Source organism: Dipodomys ordii, unplaced genomic scaffold, assembly GCF_000151885.1.
Source record: "Dipodomys ordii isolate 6190 unplaced genomic scaffold, Dord_2.0 Scaffold58, whole genome shotgun sequence".
NCBI classification, from domain to species: domain Eukaryota; kingdom Metazoa; phylum Chordata; class Mammalia; order Rodentia; family Heteromyidae; genus Dipodomys; species Dipodomys ordii.
The window spans coordinates 6,290,469-6,310,690 of NW_012267274.1; the positions used below are offsets into that span (position 1 = coordinate 6,290,469).

General features: G+C 45.2%; 1 protein-coding gene across 1 annotated transcript in view; it reads left to right on the forward strand.

Annotated features, from left to right (window-relative positions):
• Positions 1–20,222, forward strand: part of Cpxm2 (carboxypeptidase X (M14 family), member 2) — a 99,085-nt gene that overhangs the window by 27,401 nt on the left and 51,462 nt on the right. Inside the window, exon 4 of the mRNA XM_013021892.1 lies at positions 2,058–2,197. Coding sequence (XP_012877346.1) covers positions 2,058–2,197 — 140 coding nt within the window. The remainder of the gene's footprint in view (positions 1–2,057; positions 2,198–20,222) is intronic.

Sequence of the window (20,222 nt, forward strand, 5' to 3'; positions counted from 1 at the left end):
CCACTTCCAGTTATCTAGTGGTTTTATTGTAGATAAAAGTCTCACAGACTTTCCTGCCTGGGCTGGCTTTGAACTGTGATCCTCAGATCTCAGCCTCCTGAGTAGCTAGGATTACAGGCGTGAGCCACCAGCACCTGGCCATTTTTTTGTTTTTGGAGGAACCTTCACATTGCTTTCCAGAGTGGTCGAACAAGTTAACATACCTACCAACAGTGTATTAGGGTTCTACTTTGGCTGCATCCTTATCAGCATCTGTTACAGCCAAGGTATAGAGTCAGCCCAGATGCCCCTCAGTGGAGGAATGGATCAAGAAAATGTGGCATATGTATATGCACAATGATTTTTACTCATCCAGTAAAAGAATGGTATTGTACCATTAGCAAAGAAATGGAAAAACTTGAAAAAATATGTTAAATGAAATAAGTCAGGGCCAGAGAGACAAAGGAGGATGCATGTTTCCCGTGCATGTGGAAGCCAGATTTTGCTCATAACCTTGTAAGTGGATGTGGTGGGTGGTATTAAGCACATGCACATGTACTAACTGGAATACAGTAGATTTAAAAGAGAACTTAAATGCTGTAATTCCTAAGAAAGGCAAAGGCAAAGTTCAACAAAATTATCACCAGGAAGTGGGTACTTGAAAGGGTGTGGGGTGGGGTTAAGGGGGAGGGGAGATAAATGAAGTGGAGGAGAGGAGGAGAATATAGTCAAGAATCCAATGTATAGCCTACAAAATTAAGATGAGTGAGGGAAGGGGTGCATAGGGAAGGGATGGGTGAGAATGTGGAACGTCTAGGGTGGAATTTTGATTATTCAACTTAAAGAGGAGAGAAATTCTGATGCATGCTACACATGGATGGACTTTAAGGGTATTATGCTAAATGCAAGAGAGAATACACAGGCACCCATAGTAGTTAAACTCACAAGACAAAAAGTACTTGGGCACTAGTACTGGGCCTGTAATCCTAGCTACTGAAGAGGCAGTGTACTAATAAACGGCTTTGTTAAATGGCAGCTCCTTGTTACACCTACTTAAAGATAATTTTAAAAAAGTTAAAAAGAAAACAAAAAATCTAATGGAACCCAGATGTCGTTAGCTATACAGCCATATATGTTCATAAAACATTTTTGAATGAAAAGTGCTCAGAGACAGCGAGGATGGTGACTGTCCCCCACTCCTGTGGCCCCTCCTCCTATGCCCCCACTCCTGTGGCCCCTCGTCCTATGCCCCCACTCCTGTGGTTCAGACTTTTTCTTCATCTGCTTAGATCCTTGTAGATTAGCCAGGAAAAACTAGGATTCCTGCAGAAAGGTTTGAGTGATGTACAGTCTTCCACATGGCCCAGATGTCCTCTTATTATTTAGCTTAATTTTTTTTAGGTCAATGAATGATCTCTTCAAATGATGATAAGGTAGAGATAATTTCTGAGCAGACATTTTCCCTACTTTGCAAAGCCCGATCTGAAGACTTTTAGGTAGTCATGGTAACATCAAATGAATTAAACACTCATGGACAAGTGTTCACTAAGTAAACATACTTCAGGGGCCAGCTCAGATACCTCAGTGTTTGGGGGCTTTTCTGTGGTCTCACTGCGTTGTTTTATCCATCCTTAAATGCTCCCTCAGCCGTTAGCTCTGATTTCTAGAACAGCGCCTGTTCCATGCTGCTCAGCATCACTTGTCCGCGTGTCTCGCTGTTGCCTGGATAGTAGGCCCCAGAAGGGAAGAGCTCACCTTTGATTCCCCGGCACCTGGCATGTGTGGGATGGGATGTGGGCAATGGCTCTTGTGTGTTGGATGGATGAGTAATAGGGGAGCTCATTAATTTCATCTTTCACATTGGGCAAGAGGAGGACCTGTCACAGGGAGGTTTTTTTTTTTCTTCCTAACTTGTCAATAGTAAGTCACTGCTCTCTGTGACTTAGAAAAAGGAGTTTTTATCCTCTTCCCCATTTTGTTCTCCTTTCTCTTATTCCTTCTTCTTAATCACAGGGAAAGATACCTTAACTGTCTCCAGTTCAGGATCTTTCTGAAGAACACCCTTCTCTTCTTTCCAGGCAGGCATTAACGAGAACGACTTTTATGACGGGGCATGGTGTGCGGGCAGGAACGACCTCCATCAGTGGATTGAAGTGGACGCTCGGCGCCTGACCAGGTTTACAGGAGTCATCACACAAGGAAGGAGCTCGCTCTGGCTGTAAGTGGGCCTGGACCACATGTGCGGGGTTCCATGTCTTCTGGCTCCTCTTCAAAGGTTTGGACAGCCATGAGGTAGCTTACTAGAGGATCTGGTTAGGGGGTGATGTGAGGGAAGTAAACTGGAATGGACACTGCTCCTCCCTGTGCAAGAACAGAGAACAGGCTCCACCCAAGCTTGTGGGGCTGGGAAGGTGGCTCAGTGGTAGAGTGCTTGCCTCGCATGCATGAGGCCCTGGGTTTGATCCTCAGCACCACATAAGCAGAAGAAGCCAGAAGTAACACTGTGGCTCAAGTGGTAGAGTGCTAGCCTTGAGCTGAAGAGCTGAGGAACAATGCCCAGGCCCAGAGTTCAGGCCCACAACTGAAAAAAGAAAAACTGTAGTAGGCAGTTGGCTGCCATCTTGGATGGTAGTGACATAATGGTATCCTAACAGATGGGCTGGACGCAGTCTGAGGTGGGAAGTGAGTGGACGGGAAGGGAGTGGATAGTCTTCAAGGAGAGGGTCTAAACTGTCAGACTCTGGGAAAGAACTAGAAGTTTGGGTGGTTCCTAGATGAAGGACCACTGGAACAGTAGTACTGGAGGGCAGAAGGAGGAGCCATGTAGTGGGAGGCATGGGAATGAGATGGAAGGCCACGTCTCAGACCTGAGATAAGGGCAGGTCAGTACCAAGTATGATCTGATCCCAAGAGAGGTAGCTGCAACCTCCCAAGTCCCCCATTTCATAGTTTATGTCTAGGGTGGAATTTTGATTATTCAGCTAAAAGAGGAGAAAATTCTGATGCATGCTACACATGGATGAACCTTAAGGACATTATGCTAAATGCAAGAGAATGTGCATGGGCGCCTATAGTAGTTAGACTCTTAAGACAGAAAGTAGAGTGGTAGGCTGAGTGTCTACTCAGGAGACTGAGACCTGGAGGATCAAAGTGCAAACCCAGCCTAGGCAGAAAAGTTCAAGAGATTTTTATCTCCAAAATGCTAGGCTAGAGGCATGGCTCAAGCCTTGAGCAAGAAAGCAAAGTAAGAGTGCAGGGCTCTGAGTTCAAGCTCAAGTAGCTCAAGAAAAGGAAGGAAAGAAAGAGGGAAGGAAAGAAAAAAGAACAGAGCAGAAAAGAAAGTAAGGTGGTGGCCAATGGCTGGAAGAGCGGGGATGCAGAGCCAGAGTTTATGAAGACAGATTGAGCTTTGGGATGGACCATGGTGATGGTTATAAATCAATGTAAGTATACATAATGTTCTAGAGCTGGATGCACACCTTGAATTGGTTAAAATGAGGAATTTTATGTTATATGTCTTTTATGATGACACAAAAAACAAAATGTGAGAAATCTACCTTCTCTATCTCAGCCCAGGGAGAGAAGTAGAGATGGGGCAGGGGTGGGAGTGGGGGGAGCAGGGGTTCCAGCTTTGGGATGGGCAGGTAATAGCAGCCTGCAGACAGTGATGTGCCATTGTGGGGGCATGGTAGGCCTCCCCAGGCCCAGCAAGACCTCCGCACATGAGGACCACGAAAGAGAAGCCACCAACTTCTCCTCTCCTGTGTCCCTGAGGAGCCAAGAATACAGGGGCCCCTCAGCAACCTCAGGAAGTAGTGCTATAACTTGGTGAAAGTCACTATTTCTGAGCAAACTGTGATTAAAGGGCTGAGCTTAGCATCTGTCCTCACGTTTCACTACCTGTCATTGTCCCTGCAAAGGGGACCTTCTTCCGTAGTGACAATTACCAGGCAGTGACTCATCACCTGTTTTCCTCTACATTTCTTTTTCTTACTGTAAAGACAATACTGTAGCCTCCAGAAGCATTTTAAAACATTACCCAGGATTCCACTGTGTTGATGCAAATAGATTTTTTTTACACATTGCAATCATATTGCATATCCAATTATGCTATTTTTAACTTAATATATCAGTAACGTTTTTCATGCTGTGACTCAGGCTTCATGATGATGGTTTTTAATGGTTTGTAATTTACTCAGCCACGCCTCAGTCTCTGTCTCAATTTTCAGCTATCATATATCATACTGTAAGAAACATTTTCATACTTTTATATTCCTTTGAGTTATTTGCTTGAGATAAAAATTTCAGAGCTGGGATAATTTGTCAAAATGACAACTTTTAGTTATGTATTTGTGCTCTTTTGTAGGTGATGTTTTATTTGCTTTGCTTTTGAGGGGCACTTAGGCTGGCTGGTGGTGTTCACTTGTGCTGATTTTTGTGTGTGTGTGTGCATGTGTGCATATTGTGTGTGCATGCATGTGTAAGTGTGTACACGTACATGCACACTAGTCCTGGGGCTTGAACTTAGGGCCTCCAACTCTCCTTTGGCTTTTTCCCCACTTGAGCTACAGCTCTACTTGCAGCCTTTTGCTGATTGATTGGAGCTAAGAATCTCATGGACTTTCCTGCCAGGTTGGTTTGAACTGGGATCCCCAGGTCTCAGCCTTTTGAATAGCTAGGATTGCAGGTTGAGCCATCAGCACCTGGAATTAGGCTGATTTTTACTCTGTGATATACACTGTGTTCCCCTCAGAAGCTTAATTCCTATGACAGTTGTTTCCACTGTTCAGGTGCTAATAGGAAAGAATGACAACAAACATGGCAGTTGGGTTGCTCAATGAAAATAGAAACTTGGAAAGAAAGACTGGCTTGAGATTATTAATAACGAATGGGAGCAGGGATTTTGACCTTTCTGCTTGCATACCAACCTGCCTGGCCACTGTTATGAGATATCTAGCAGTTGGGTTATTATTGGATTAGAAAATAAGAGCAAAGTAGGTCTTAGGCTCAAATTCCATTTCAGCTAGAAACACAGGAGAGTTCGGGGTAAGCCAGAAATTACCATAGAATGATATCTTTCCTTGGCCTAGCAAGAACAAGAGCATCAAAGGAGGAAGGTGAAGGATAGAATTACTTTTAAAAGTCAGATTGAAAATAAACCTGTCCAAATGTATTTCAAGTCAAATTACTCTCAGGGATAATGGAAAGGAGAAATCTGATGAGTTTCAGTGTCCCCCTTGTGGCTGTCTCCACAGCATAGGGACAGGAAGTAGAACAAGGATATAGTTTGGTATCAGACACCTTTCTCTCAGAGGGCATGGATCATGCTTGAGGCAAGAAAATCTATTCCAGAGTGATGGGGAAACATGTCCACAGTAGATATCATTCAATACTAGTACTAGAGAAGACTGTCCCTTTTTCTTCCATTCTGATCTCTTATCCCCACCCTGTTATCATTACCATTTTAGTGTTTCCATGAAGGGTTCTGTATTTCTCTCCAGTGGTTGGTGAGGTCCTTGGTGATAGAGACACTTGATGGTCTGTATATCTGGGAAAGTGTCCAGTACCAGGAATCTGTTAAAAGCTCACTAGATAGCTGGGTGTTGGTGGCTCATGCCTGTAATCCTAGCTATTCAGGAGACTGAGATTTGAGGATTGCAGTTCAAAGCCAGCCTGGGCAGGAAAGTCTGTGAGACTCTTATCTCCAATTAACCACCAGAAAACCGGAAATGGTGCTGTGGCTCAAGTGTTAGAGAGTCTGCCTTGAGCTAAAGAGCTCAAGGACAGTGCCCAGGCCCAGAGTTCAAGTCCCATGACCGGCCAAAAAAAAAAAAAAAGCTCAATAGATGGTTCTTTAATGAATGAACAAATGGGGCAAATTGGCAAAGATTCATTCACACTGAATGTCAATCAGTTATCTGTGGCTTGGAACAGGCATCAGATATAAGGGGGAGGAGGGAGAAAATTTGGAAAGAGAGCTTGAGGCAGGGCAGAGACTTTCAGAGATGGATAGCTCAGAGAACGTAGAGCTGAGGACTCATGCCGTCCCCTCGGCTGTGCTGGTTAAGAGATTTTACTTCTCTGAACCCTAGCCTTTTGGCCTCAAAATGAGATGCCTGTTCTTTAAATACTATTCTTTCATAAAGATATGGGAATGGTTAGATACAATTGTATTGCTATGTTTTAAAATTGCGAAACACATAGGAAGTGCTAATTAGACGAGAGTTTTCCCCTCTGTCACTTTGGGTTCATCTAGAACAGTGGATTTCTAGTTTCATTTTTAGCCAGATTCTTCTCCCAAACAGAATCTAAACATGCTCCCCCAAATGCTAGTTCCTACTTTTTGAATTCTGCAGGTCCCAGGTAGATCTGGGATTCAAGTCAAACAAACAGAGTCTAAGTCATCTTTCTACTTAAGAACACACACTCTTCTCAAAGAGTGCTGCATTTGATTGGTAGGTTTTAGACCTGGAGAGAAAATGAGTTGCCAGTGATTCTTGTCGGTTGTTGATATACAGAAATACTTGGCAATAGATGGTGTTAAAAGTGTATACAGGAATATGGATAATACTTTTCACTTACAGAGTGCCATACTCTCGGTACTTTAGCTAGGGTCTTGTGCTTTTGCTCAGGGACAGCCTCAAACAGCAATCCTTGTCCATCTACCTCCTGTATAACTGTGATTGTCGGAGTATGTCACCATGCCTGGATATTGTTGGTGTTAAATTTTATTTTTTTTACTTAAAAATTATTATTATAACGATGATGTACAGGTAATACATTTCTTTTTGGACAATGTTTCTCCTTTCTTCACTTTCTCCCACTTTTTCCTCCCATCCCCACAAGTTGTATAGTTCATTTTCAACATAGTTGGTATTTTAAATGAACATCCATAAAACTTTATGTTCCTGACATTCTCTATAGGCATTTATCATAATGTGTATTGTGTGCTCTATACTAAGCACTAGGCATGCAGACATGAGTCTGCCATGAGCTTCCAGTCTCCCGGGAGAATCTGGTCTGTTAACGGCAAGTCCACCCTGACATGGCGCAGCAGGAGCTGGTGTCGGATCTGTGATAGCAAAGGGAGTGATGGGGCAGTGAGGTCCGGAGGCCACCCTGTGCTCGCCACTAGTTCACATCCAAGCTGGCGACAAAGTCTGCAATTCCCGTTTTCATAATCTTTTCAAATAATTCATGCTGTTTGAAAGTAATAAACTATAATTGTTCTAATTATACTGGGTAATTTATATTTTACCAATATAAGCCATCATTCCCCACTGCATTGCAATTCAGTGAAATGTTAGTAGGCCCATAAAAACGGATCTTTCATTTCTCTAATAACAGAAAACACATTCTCTATAGGAGTTGCAATTAAAACCAACCTGATGACTGAAAAGGTCATTATTTTCCTTGAGGTGAGTCAGTGCTTGTAAGGACTTGGGAGAAAGGCAGATGATTTTTAAAAGCTAAATGCTTTCCAGTCTGGCTGTTTGGTAGATGAAACCATCTGTTTTGCAAGGGAGGCGGCAGTTTGAGTGATGGATTTGCGAGGTTGGAATAAGGAAGGTTGACTAGTTGGCTGAGTTTGCAAAAGGTTAATCTAGTTAGGGAGATGAACAGAGCCCCTGCCAGGAGCCAGGCTCTGAGCCCAAGAATACAAGGATGGGGAGACTGGCAGAGCCCCAGAAGCTTGCATATTCTTCGAAGTGGTGCATCTTAGCTGGGATTCTAGGCATGGCTTTTTTGAAAAAGGGAGGTGAGCAAGTCAAGAGGAGGACATTAAGACAGGTAGCATCAAGAGAAGATCGTGTGTGTGTGTGTGTGTGTGTGTGTGTGCGTGTTTGTGTGTGTATGTGTAGGGGGAGACACTGGAGCAGGTGCGTGAGGGACCCAGGGAGGCAGGGAGGCGGCCACCGGTGGAGGGCCCTCCCCCCCGGGAATAATAGGGTTCCTTGGTCCCCTAGACAATCCAGGCAAGGGAGAGATGCTGAGGCTCAGGCCCTTACCTGGAGGGTCTATGGTCTTGCAGAAGAGGAGGTGGGGTTCCCTGCAGAGAGCTAGTATGGTAGGATTAGGGATTGGAAACTTAATCCAAGGTCTGTGCTGAGGAAAAGCACAGGGAGTTTGCTTGTCCAGTTGCAGTAAGGGTTCAGTAGAATTGTTATCCTCATCAGCCATAGGTTACTTGCTGGTTCATGCACCAAGGGGGCAATAGAGTTGATAGCAGGTGTGCCAAAGAAGTCAACGGAGGAGGTCACCAAGCACTGCTAGACACAGACCTGGTCTTAGGAAAGGAGGTTGAGGGGTTGAGGTCCAGGGCTGAAATAATAGGAGTTCAAGTCAGAGGTCAAGTTCAAGGAGCCCCTGGAGGAGATACAGCTCAAGATAGAGGCCTGGCTGTCAATGTGAGGATTCCTCAAGGTAGAGGTGAAGCCAGGGCCTCCGGGCTGGCACTCTGTACTTCTTTTACTCTCAGTGTATCTCCACAAGGCTGGCCTAGAGCTCAGGAGACAAGGGGGAGGCTGCAGAGGAGAGAAAATGAAGGTGAGAAGAGGCGGGATAAATAAGGAGCCGGGGGAGGGTGTTAGGGTGTTAGTTTAGGGCAGGGGAGGAAGAGTGGAAGAATGGAAACCCCAGACACCCTCCTTGGCTGAAGTCCCATTTGCTCAGTGAGGTGTTCTGCTGGCTCCTCCCTCTCTCTTGAGTTCCCCTAAGAACCATCCTGGTTTCAGCTGCTAATGTCTCCTACGGGGTGGTCCAGGCTGCACACAACAGCAGCCTGCCAAGGTATGCAGAGAAGGGGCATGGGGCCAGCACCAGGAGCTCTGGAAGAGAGCCCTGTGACCCCTGGAGGTAGAGTTCAACCAGAACCAGTGCTTCAACCATCATCATTCATTCATTCCGCTAGCATCCTGGGAGGGGTGTGTGTGCTCTCAGAATGTGTCGCGCTGAGTCTCTTGACTTAATGAAATGTTTGACTCCTGTGAGGGGCTGGAGAGAGAGTTTCCACACTCCTGTCTAACCTGGTGGAGAACTGTAAGGAGCCTGCCATGAAGTAGATGGATTATAATAAAAACATCTTCAAATTCAAGGACAAGCATGCAATGGCTTCTTTGTCTTACGTTAAATTTCAGTTGTGTGGGGGGAAGGGGAGAGAGAGTCACACTTTTCTCATCCGTGGACTATCCTTTGTAGGACTCATCATCTGTTGGGCTTTTGGGAGTGATGGGAACTAAGAAGGAGATGGCAGGAGTGGGCCTTCCAAACTGTGTCCTTAGGAGCTACAGTCTCTCGCTTCCTGTCCTTTTCTGTTTCCTGACTTCCATGAGGTCAGCAGCTCTGCTCCTCTGTGCCCTCTCCACCGAGTCGCTCCACCTCAGGACAGACCCAGCCACAGAGCCAAGTGACCATAGACTGAAACCTCAGAAGGCAGGAGCCCAAATCAGTCCTTTTTCCTTTAAGTTACTTTCACAGAAATGGAAAGGTGCCAACCACAGCTCCCTGTTCTCTGAAGACTAGGCCCATGCCTAGAGTTGCAGTGTAGATTCGGCAGTATGATAGGATTCCAGACCCTGTCTGTTCCTCTTTCTTTTTTTTTTTTTAATCTGTAAAATGGGATAGACGTAGCATTCACTACTTAGGTTGCGGTGAGGACTGAAGCGTTTATTTCATATCAAGTCACTGAGGTTGTTGGTGCACAGTGAGTACCCACCCATTGCCGCCATTTTCCTGGGGCTTCCTCCTTCATGTGTAAGAGCTTACATACAGCTTCCCCCAGCCCTCCGTCTCTCCAGGCAACAGAAGTATGCTCTCAGATCACATTCTCTGTTTTCTTCTGGCCCTGCCATGGCTTGCCATATCTCAGAGTCCTGAGCAGTAGGTAGCTGTCACCATCCTGGAATGGGTATGTGGCCCAGGGGTCATCTACCTTCTAAGCTTCTCAGCCTGCAGGGTGGGCCATCCAGGCAATGGGAGACCCAAAGCACTCTCTATGTGTGGCAGAGGCACCATCAGCTGGCGTGGCTCTTTGCATAGTGACCTCTCCTTCCCTGGCTTCCCATTAAGTCCCTCCCATACATTCAGATCTGGGACCTTCACTGTCTCATGCCTTCAGAGAGCACCTAGCAAAGACTGCCCCTGAACCATGTGGGAGCAGGGTAGTGGGTCTGAATCCTACTGCACCTGTATTTTGTTGTTATTTGGGTAGGCAGGGATTTTTGTTGGTCAAGGGGCAGGGCTGCGCACGGTTACCTTGTGAGGTGCTCAGAGACCTTTCTTGTCCCCATTGTGTGGATGAGGGGTAGAAATCCCAAATAATCCACTTGTCTCAAGGTGAAATCCTTGTCTTCACTGCTTTCTCCCCTCCCAGCTTCTGGGCTGGGAGGCTCACCATGCATGTTGGCACCTGGAGCTAGCTGTGTGTGTACTTCACCGAGTACTTCTGAAGCTGGGCCAGCGGTTTTCCACAGGAGGCCTAGGTTTAGGCCTGGAGACCTTTAGAAGCGGCCAAGCATACAGATGGATCCTGCCAGGCCAGAACCAGCGCAGCGCCAGCTTTGCCCCTCCATCCCCCAGCATCTGTGGGAGCCGTCTCTTCGGTTCTTTTCCCCTAATCCCTCAAGTGTCCACTCCAGATTTGGGGGCTGTAAATACCTTCCTTTTAGTTCTGTCCAGGGAAGCTCAATGTTTCCCTATTCCCAAATTTATGTCGCATTGGCCCCTAAAGTGGCATTTCCTCCTGTTTCCCTGGCAGACACTTTTACTGGAGGTAATGGAAAACAGATAATATTTCTGAATTTGTGTAGCATTCCCTTCTGCCTTCTCCAATAGCCATGGTAACCAGTCAAAGTGAAAACCCAATAAATCAATGGGCTGAGGTTTGACACAGAGTCCATCCAGTATTTGGTTGTGCTGAGAATGTGGCAGAGCCGTTGATCCTTTCAGCAGGAAGAGAGGGGGAGAGAAAAAGAAGAGAGCAGCCAGCAGAGAGAGGGGGGACAAGGGAAAGAAGCAGGAGAGAAAAAGAAGAGGAAGAAGGAGAGGAGTGAGAGGGAGAAAGGGAGAGGAGAAAAGAGGTGAGGAGAAAGAGGGGGAGGAAGAAAGAGGGAGGGGAGAAGGGAGGAGAAAGAAGCTGGGGAGGGGAGGGGAAAATGTGAGAGAGATGCAGTTCATGTTCTAGCACTGTGCATATCCCCTGCTTATTCCACATAAAATAGCACTCTCTGTCCCTCTGTCTCTGTCTCTGTCTCTCTTTAATATTGTTTCTAGAAACTGTTGAGTTGCAGGGCAAAGCCTCTTGAGCCCAACAGTGCTGTCTAGTTATAACTGGGCCTTGGGTGGGATCGGAGCCACCAGAGCTATGTCAGGGAGGCAATGGGAAGGAAGGGGAACTGCCAGCTTCCTCGTGATCCCAGTAGAGAGTTGGCCTATAAAACCAGGTGGGCTTTGAGAGACTTCTTTCTTTTAGCTGAAGAGGGATTCCGCACTGCTTCCTCTCCTTATGCTCAAGGTGGGCCATGGCCAGTGCTGGTCAGCCGTGGGGGAGAGGACCCTGGGGAGAGGGTTTGTTCATGGGCCTGTATACCAGCTGGAATATCATATCCAAAAGGCAGGAGGAGGAAGTGCTTCACTTTACATGTTGGAGTATTTGCATGTGTGTTCCGAGATACCGTGAGGATGGGACTCGATTCATGTGTGCTTCAGGCTCAGCTTGCACATGTAGCCTCGGGGCAATGTTGTATGATATTTTCAGTGTGCTGTGTCTTGACAATCACCCATCACCTAAGACCAAGTGTGGAAGGTTCCATTTGTGGTGCCACAAACTTTAAGTGCTTGGGTTTCCAGACTGGGGGTGTTTGACCTTCACTTGCGTGACGTGGTTCATTGTCCGTGCCTGGTGATGTTGGCTGAAGCTGGCAGAGGCTCTTGCAAAGTTCTAGGGACATTGCTTCTGTGGCAAAGTGAGGAGAGAAGATGCGGGGCTGTGTGTTCTGTAGCTATGCCATGTCTTAAGCTGGCTGGACTTATAGTTTTTATAAATTGCTATTAGCTCTTCTAGATCCTTTGCTTTTTTGCTTTTTTTTGTTTATAGCTACAAGATACCCTATTGGGATTCGGGTGGGAATGATATCAATGGTGTGTGTAAATTCAGAGAGAACTCACATCCTTGCTGTGCTGTATCTTCCAATCTGGGACCCCAGAATGTTCTTCCATGGATTTAAATCTTCCTAGGTTCCTTTCATTAGAGTTTTATGATCATGTTTAGCACCCAAGTCCTGTGCATGTTTAGTTGGGAATATATTTAAGTAGTTCGTCATTTTTTGAGCAAATATTTGCTACCTTAAATTTAGAATGTTTATATTAGTGTTTAGAGGTGACAAGCTAGTCTATATGAATCCTTGCCTGTCATTCCAAAAGGCTGAGATTAGGAGGACTGCAGTTCTAGGACTAACTAGGCAAAAATAAATTAAAAAATTCACAAGACCTCATCACAAGAGAAGGAGCTGGTCGTGGTGGTGGGAACCTGCACCCCCGTGATGGTGGCAAGTATAAAAGGAGGATCGCAGTATAGGACACCTTCCATGGATGCAGAACAAGTTCTTTGATTCCTCATACACTGGTTCCTTATCTGCAATGTGGGAATGATAGCAGGACTTAGCACAGAGTACTGGTTATATGGATAAACAAGAAGAGCACTTAGCACCCCATCCAGCAGTGTTAGCATCTAGTAACTGTTTGCATCCTGGTCATTCCTAGAATTTTGGGAAGGTGGTCGGGGAAAGTGGTCATCTCCAAGCAGATGCTGCTGAGGAGTGGAACAAGGCTATGCAGGGAAGTGACCCCTGCAGTGGCTCCACGCTGACAACACCAGTGTGACAAACCCACCCCTGCCACAGTGCTGCCCCTGCCTCCTGTGAGGGAGTATATCTGGGCAGTCCTCTCCAAAGGCAGGCAGCCGTGTAGAACTGGATCTACAAAACCTGACGATGACCCTGGTGAAAACAGGGGCAAAGCTAATGTGTTATATTAAGTCCAATCAGGTCCCTGCTTTCAAGGGAAGGTGAAGGTGGCTCTGAAGGTCGGGGCTGCTTTCTGCCGTGGGAGTGGGGACAGATGAGCATCATGATTGGAAACGGGGGTGGGGAGCAGCCACAAACCTCAGGGACATACTGTGAGGCCAGAGGCACAGGCAAGGCTCCTGTTTACTGTCTTGTGTTGGCTTCTTTTACACAAAGATGATAAATAGCTGTGCAGTAAAAAGTTCAACAAGAGCACATGGCAAAACATAGAAATCATGAGACCAGGTGTTGTGCGCTAGGCTGCCTTCCTCTGGGTTTGCTGAGATGTTGTGTCTTTCTCTTAGGCTGCTGAAATTTAGTGGTGGCCACATTAAGGTGCCAATGACTTTACCCCAGCATTTCTCTCTGGCTGTTCTCTTTCTTCTGATAAGTGTATACATGCTCAGGGTTTCCAGACAGTGTTAAGGACCACATGAAATCCAGACAGTGGATCCGCCATATTGTGCAGTCCATTCCCAATTGTGAAAGTATAGGTTAGGTCTGGAAAATGAAAGATTTCTCCTCTCTCTGGATGAATTTCTGAGCACCAAACCTAGGGTCTTATTCGTGCTAGGCAACCACTGCCCTCACTGAGCCCACAGCTCATTTTCCTTCTAAAAATACCTAGTTATCTCAGTGAATAAAATCCAAACCATGTCAGATAATTTTGATTTGAAAAAAAGGAGACTTTCAAACTGTGCTTTCAAAGAAGCAGGGTTAAGCTTAGTGTGGTGGCTCGTGCCTCAGTTACCCAGGAGGCTGAGATGAGGAAGATCAGAGTTCAAGGCCAGCCCAGGCAGAAAGCCCAAGAGACTCAATAAAGCTGAGTCTGGTGTACCATCCCTGTCATCTAGCTTCATGGGAAACATAACTAGAAGGATCATAGTCTAGAGCAGCCTGGGCACAAATGTAAAATCTTACTTGAAAAATAATGAAAGCAGCTGGGTGCTGGTGGCTCACACCTGTAATCCAAGCTACTCAGGAGGCTGAGATCTGAGGATCACGCTTCAAAGCCAGCCTGGGCAAGAAAGTCTGTGAGACTCTTAGCTCCAATTAACCACCAGAAAACTGGAAGTGGCGCTGTGGCTCAAGTGGTAGAGTGCTATCCTTGAGCTGAAGAGCTGAGGGACAGCGCCCAGGCCCAGAGTTCAAGACTCACAACCAAAAAAAAAAAAGAAAGCAAAAAGTGCTGAGGACATGGCTCAGGTGGTAAAGTGCCTACCTAGCAAGTGCAAGGCCTAGTACCACCCCCAAAAATAAAAATAAGTACGAAAGCAAGATTCCATTTTCTGGGCTCTGCCTCCTGATACTGGCCAATGGCAGTCAGTTGAGTTAATCTAGGTTTAAAGAGGCCAAGTTTCAGTACACACTAGTCAGGACAAAGATTATTAGCGGGTATTGAGTTACTGCTGTCAACTTCTTGGTACATAGTTGCAGCCGCCAGAAGTGGCATGGCCAGGATGTGATAGAGCTCATCTTTGAGCCTTGCTCTGCCAGTCTTGAAGGCCCTCTGCCCTACATCTGGACCCCATGTTGTCCTACATGGGGGATCTGTTCATGTCAGACTGCAGAGCACTGAGGACAGAACAGCTTCCTTGTGTTGCTTTTGTTCACTGGCTGCCATCTTGGATACCCAGCAGAGACCTTGTTTCCTGCCAAGATCTCTCTTTCCAGTGGAGATTTCCAAGACGAGGCTAACTTCAAGCCAAGAGTGAAAGGGTGGTTGAGCCCATGGTTTTCCTAGCATTTTCAGAAGTTAAAATCTTTGATAAATTTCACAGAAATCGTTATTTCTCTTCTTTGCAAAGAACCTTCTGATCTCCAGCTTTGCTGTCAAGTCCATCTAAAAAATAACATTCAAGCGGCCAGCAGAGAAGTCCACTGGCTTTTGGAATACAAGGCAATGGAGCCAAAAGCCAAGTGCTTTTCAGTTCTTTCTAAGATTCCACTGACCTCTCTCCAGAGTGTTGTAGTAAAACCTGAATTTAAAGACAAAAACGGAATTTTGCTTTATATTACTGCTTTGAATTTATAACGGCGATAACACATTGGCCTCAATTTTTGCATGTGTTACAAGAGAATGACCTTGAAATGAGTGGAAAAATTGAAACACTGCTAGAGGCAGGAAGCAGAAATGATAGAGAAGTTTATTGGTTTATTTTTTTTTAGTTAACAACTTATTTTACAGTTTAAAAAGCCATGTGAAAGTACTGGTCACTAAAAATAGTAAAAAAAAAAAAAATACTGGTCATTAAAAATAGCTGGTGACTCAGGCCTGTAATCCTCGATACCCAGGAGGCTGAGATCCGAAGATCGAGGTTTATAGCCAGCTGGGTCAGAAAAGACCATGAGACTTTTATCTCCAGTTTAACCAGCAAAAAGTGGAAGTTAAGGCATGGCTTAAGCAGTAGAGTATCAGCCTTGAGTAAAAAAGCCAAGTAGTATGAGGCTTGAGTTGCCCCATTACTGGCACATACATATCCAAAAAGTTAGTAGCCTTTGTCTCATACACCCTAGTCTTCTTTCCTGTCTCCTGGGTAAAACTTTAGCTCTTATTTTATTTAGCTTTTAGTTTGTTTTGGGGACTTAAACTTAGGGCTTCCCTAGTCCTTTAACTTTTAGTTTATTGCTCTGATAAAGTCTGATACTTTTGTCTCAACCAGCTTAAGACCATGATTCTCCTATCTCAGCCTCCTGAGTATCTGGGATTGCGGGCCTACCAGACCCAGCTTTCTAACATTTGCCCACGCTGGCTTAGAAACCAAGTCTTTCCTGTCTCTGCCTACCAAGTAGCTGGGATTACAGATAGGTTACACCATACCTGGTGTCCTCTTCTTCCCTCCTCCTCTCTCTCCCTCTTCCTCCTTTCCTCCTCCTCCTCCTCTTCCTCCCTCTCCTTTTTCTGTGTTAATCTTGGGTCTTGAATTCAGGACCTGGGCACTGTCCCTGAGGTTTTGTTTGTTTCTGTTAATTTTCCTCAAGGCTAGTACTCTACCACTTGAACCACAGCTCCACATCTAGCTTTTTGGCAGTTAATTGGAGATATGAGTCTAGCAAACTTGTTTGCCTGGTTTGGCTTCAAACCATAATCTTCAGATTTTAGCCTGTGGAGTAGCTAGGATTATAAGCATGAGCCACCAGTGCCCAGCCAATTTCATTATTCTTAATCTCTGTTTCTGAATAAAATGTTCTCAGTACTCTTTCTTTTTTTTCTATTAAATGAGTTATTGTCTACTGACTTTTAACTACTGTTAAAGGTGAGAATTTAAATCCATTCTCTTTCTTTGTTACTCTGTCTCTTTTTCTGTTTCTCTTCTTCCAACCCTCTTTAGGAGTTTTTAGGAACTTTATAAGAAAAGAAAAAGAGTAGAAAAGTAGGAACTCAAAAGACCAACAGGTTTTATTTGGGAGGAAAGCCTGGGAAGTACAACCAAGTCTCCTTCAGCCTGGCTGAAAAGGAAATGGCATGCCCCCTAACGCTAGGGTCCTTTAAATCTTAGGCCTAAAAAGCGAAGTCAGATGGGCAGATGGAAGCAGAGTGAGGTGGAGGTGGGGTGGAGAGCGATCTGATTTTGACTGAGGAGTTTCGAGGGGTCAACAGCATCTGTGTCCACTAGGGGCCTCAGCGCCAGACGTGGCCTTGGTCTCAGGCTCTCTTCCAAGACCCAGGTGGCATTTGTTCAGCGGGGATGATCCAGTGCAGTTGGCAGCAAGGACAGTTTTGAGATGTGGCTCTCGGGATGGGGGTGGGGAGGAGATGAGTGCTTTCAGTTTAAATCATTTTTCATCAAAATCGATTTCAACATTTGCATCATGATCACTATCACACTGTTAATTAGAGCTCAGGCCACCTGGTAGTACTATACATTCATTTCCTTTCCTGGGCAGTGTTTTTGCCCTTACTAGTGATGAAAGCTATCAGTCCCTTCTTTTCAATGGTTTTCTTGTTTTCTCTCCTTAATTCACTCCCAAGATGTTCTGATAGACTGGTGCTCTATCACTTGGGCCCTGCCTTCAGTTTTGGCTTTTGCTGGTTAATTAGAGATAGGTATCTCTCAAATTTATCTGCTAGGTCTGGCTTTGAATTGTGCCTCTCAGATCTTAGCCTCCTAGACTAACTATGATCACAGGTGTGAGCCACAGTGCCTTGCTAGGAATATGCGTTTTCTTGCTCTTGCTTGATTGGCAGGTTGGAAACAATTTTCCCAGAAGTATTTCTAGTATCTCTGTGGATATATAATTCTCAGCCCATTGAACTCCCTCCCCCATTTATAGTCTCCTCAGGGTATTTTCTGCTCTGTGCAAAAATCTGCACACATTGTTTCTGATTGTGGCTTGTACTTGATATGACCCCAGAATATAGAAAGTCCTATTTTTCAGTTCTAGGAAATTCTATTTAACACTATTCTTATTATCATCATTTTATTAATGTCAACTCCATTTTCTCCTGCTTATATTTTTAGAATTATTATTATTTGCATATCAAATCCCTTCTATTAATATTGTTCCTTCTGGTTTAAAATGAAATGCTAATGAAGGCTCACCTCATTCTTTCTCACTTATCTTTCATACTCAGCTTCTATATGGTCTCTTTAGACTGCCGAGTCAGCTCCACTCCCTTTACAAGCCTTCTATTTCACCTTTGAACAATATCACAGTGGAAGCTCAGTTATTATATACATAATGATGCATTCTCTGTCCTCCTTACTAGACCAGGTCCTAGACCTGGTTTTCCCTAGTTCCTGGCTCACTTCTTCTACCTGGTATTGGCAAGTGTTTGGTCATATGTCAACAGATGTCTCTTGTGCAATAGTGTGAGCAGAGTCTGAGCTGCAGCTCATACTATCTGTAGAGAAAAGCTTGCTGTAGGGCAGGGCAGTGCACTCCTGTAATCCAGCTACCGAAGAGGCAGAGGCAGGAGGGTGTTTTTTCCCTTTGAAGATTAAAGCCAGTCTGGGCAAAAGTTAGTGACACCAGATTTCAAAAACAAAATTTAAAAAAAAGGAGATGGGAGTGTGGCTCAAGTGGTAGCCGAGGTACTGCCCCCCAAAAGAAAAATTCTCTACAGCTGCTTTGCTTTGAGCTTCTGTGCCAGTCAAATATCTTGTTTGAGTTCTTCTTGTTCATTCGGGTGAATCATCATCAGGACCATGGTGAGGAAGCCTGTATTGTCTGATATCCATTCTGGTATTCAAAATGTCATGGCCCCTGACAAGGCTGGCATAAGCTTCCTGGCTGATAAATTGCCAATGACATCTACTCTTTCCTTAAAATAGTTTTGAGCAACCCGAGTGGCAGATTACCATCTTGTTATGTGAACTGTTTAAAATTGGATTTCTCAGCATTGGCATTAAGGCATGTGTTGTTGGAGAGAGAAGCTTTTCTTTGCTAGGGATGCCTTCCCTATATGCTGTAGAATGTTAGTACCATTATTGGCCTCTCCTCATGTGATGCCCTCTCTAAGTATAGAGTACCCCTCCTGGTCTCTACCAACAGGACCAGTGTTGCTAGATGTCCCTTGAGAGGAAGTGCCCATCCCTTGGACAAGTACCATCACCTTCCACGAATCTCCAGATGTGGTGTCAAATATATCTGGCAGCGTCTGCCTCGGCCTGGCTGACGTGCAGGGGAAATGGACCCTGCCTGCCTGCAGCTGTGGGAATAGACTCATGTGGATGGTGGAATGCTCAGAAAAACATACTGTGTCCTGGGTTGGAGCTAGGAGAGGTTCAGGAGTTTCTGGTGGTGTCTGACACTGTGCCCGGCTGTCTCTTGCCAGTTGGGCTAACTCTGGGCAACAGAATGTGCTCTTCCAGAAATATGGCTTCCAATGTGGTATAGAAGGATCCAAGTGTTTTGAGAACTATCAGGGAATGCTTGCTCGTTGACAGTAAGTGGATCATGAAGTCAAGCACTAATTTGTCAGGTGGAAAGGAATTTTCTTGATATTTATTTGGTCTCTCTTTAGGAGAGAGCCTGATGTGGGAGGTGGGTGGGGTGACCTAGTTTTCTCACACTGTGGTTTTCTGGCTAAGAGCTAAGCTTCCCATTTATTGACTTAAATCAGGAAACCATTGTTTTATCCTGTTGTGATTGGGCTGGCAAGATAGGCCTGAATACCTTGGCTTGAGTCAGGAGGGAGAAGGTTCTAGAAAGTTCAAGAGAGAAGCCAGAGTTGGAGTGAGCTTCACATAGTGCAAATGTCCTTCCACAAGACACTCCCATCCTGTTTCCCAGTCTTATTTGTGTCACCTTACACAGCTGAAGGGCCTTGGTGGTTGTAATGAAGCCAGGATCCTAGATGGAATGGGCATCCTGGATCAAGCTTCAGGGTCCTGATATAAGACATGTGGGCAAAGGGAGCAGTAACTATGAGGAATGAACAGTCTTTGTGTTGCTGGCTGTGAGGAAGAGAAAGGTGGCCACCAGTCCAGGAACGGGAGTAGCCTCTTCCAGCTGAGGAAGCAAGCAAACAGAAAGAACCTACCTGCTGCCTCCTTGACTTTGTTCCAGAGAGCTGTGTCAGACTTCTGTCCTGTAGAACTGCAAGCTAATAAATCGGTGTGGCTTTAAGCTGCTGTGTTTGTGCCTAGTTGTTACAGCAGCTATGGGAAACTCATACAGCTTTCAAAGTTCTTCATGCACTGATGAGCAGACGCAGGGAAAAATGTACTGGTCTCTTGTTTCACATAGTAACCCAGGGCCTATAAGATATATATGCACCTGTGTCCGTGTTTGTGTTGGCCATGGCATGAGGTTTCCAGTCTGGAGTCATGGGCTGCTCTGAGCAAGAAGTAGACTTCCGTAAGCCAGGCCCAAAGAAACATAGGTCCCATAGTTTCCCTTATTTGCAATAACTAGTATATGTCTGAAACAAGCAGAAAAGGTCAGATAAGTTGATGTTAGGTGAAATGAACCCCAAGATAAGTATTCAAATGTTTTTTTCTTTCATGCCATTGTTTCTAACATATTTATAAGATGATTTCTTTGTTGCTTTGTATGTCCCTCCCCCACGGTATAACCCCTGCTTTCACTGTATTTGATATCAGTATAATCTGTGGAGGGGAAGGGAAAAAACAAATCATAAACGATAGGGATATAGGTAGACCCATTGCAACAATGAGATGTACAAGTCGTTATGTTGAAAAATGAACTTTACAACCTTGGCTGGGGGTGTGGGGG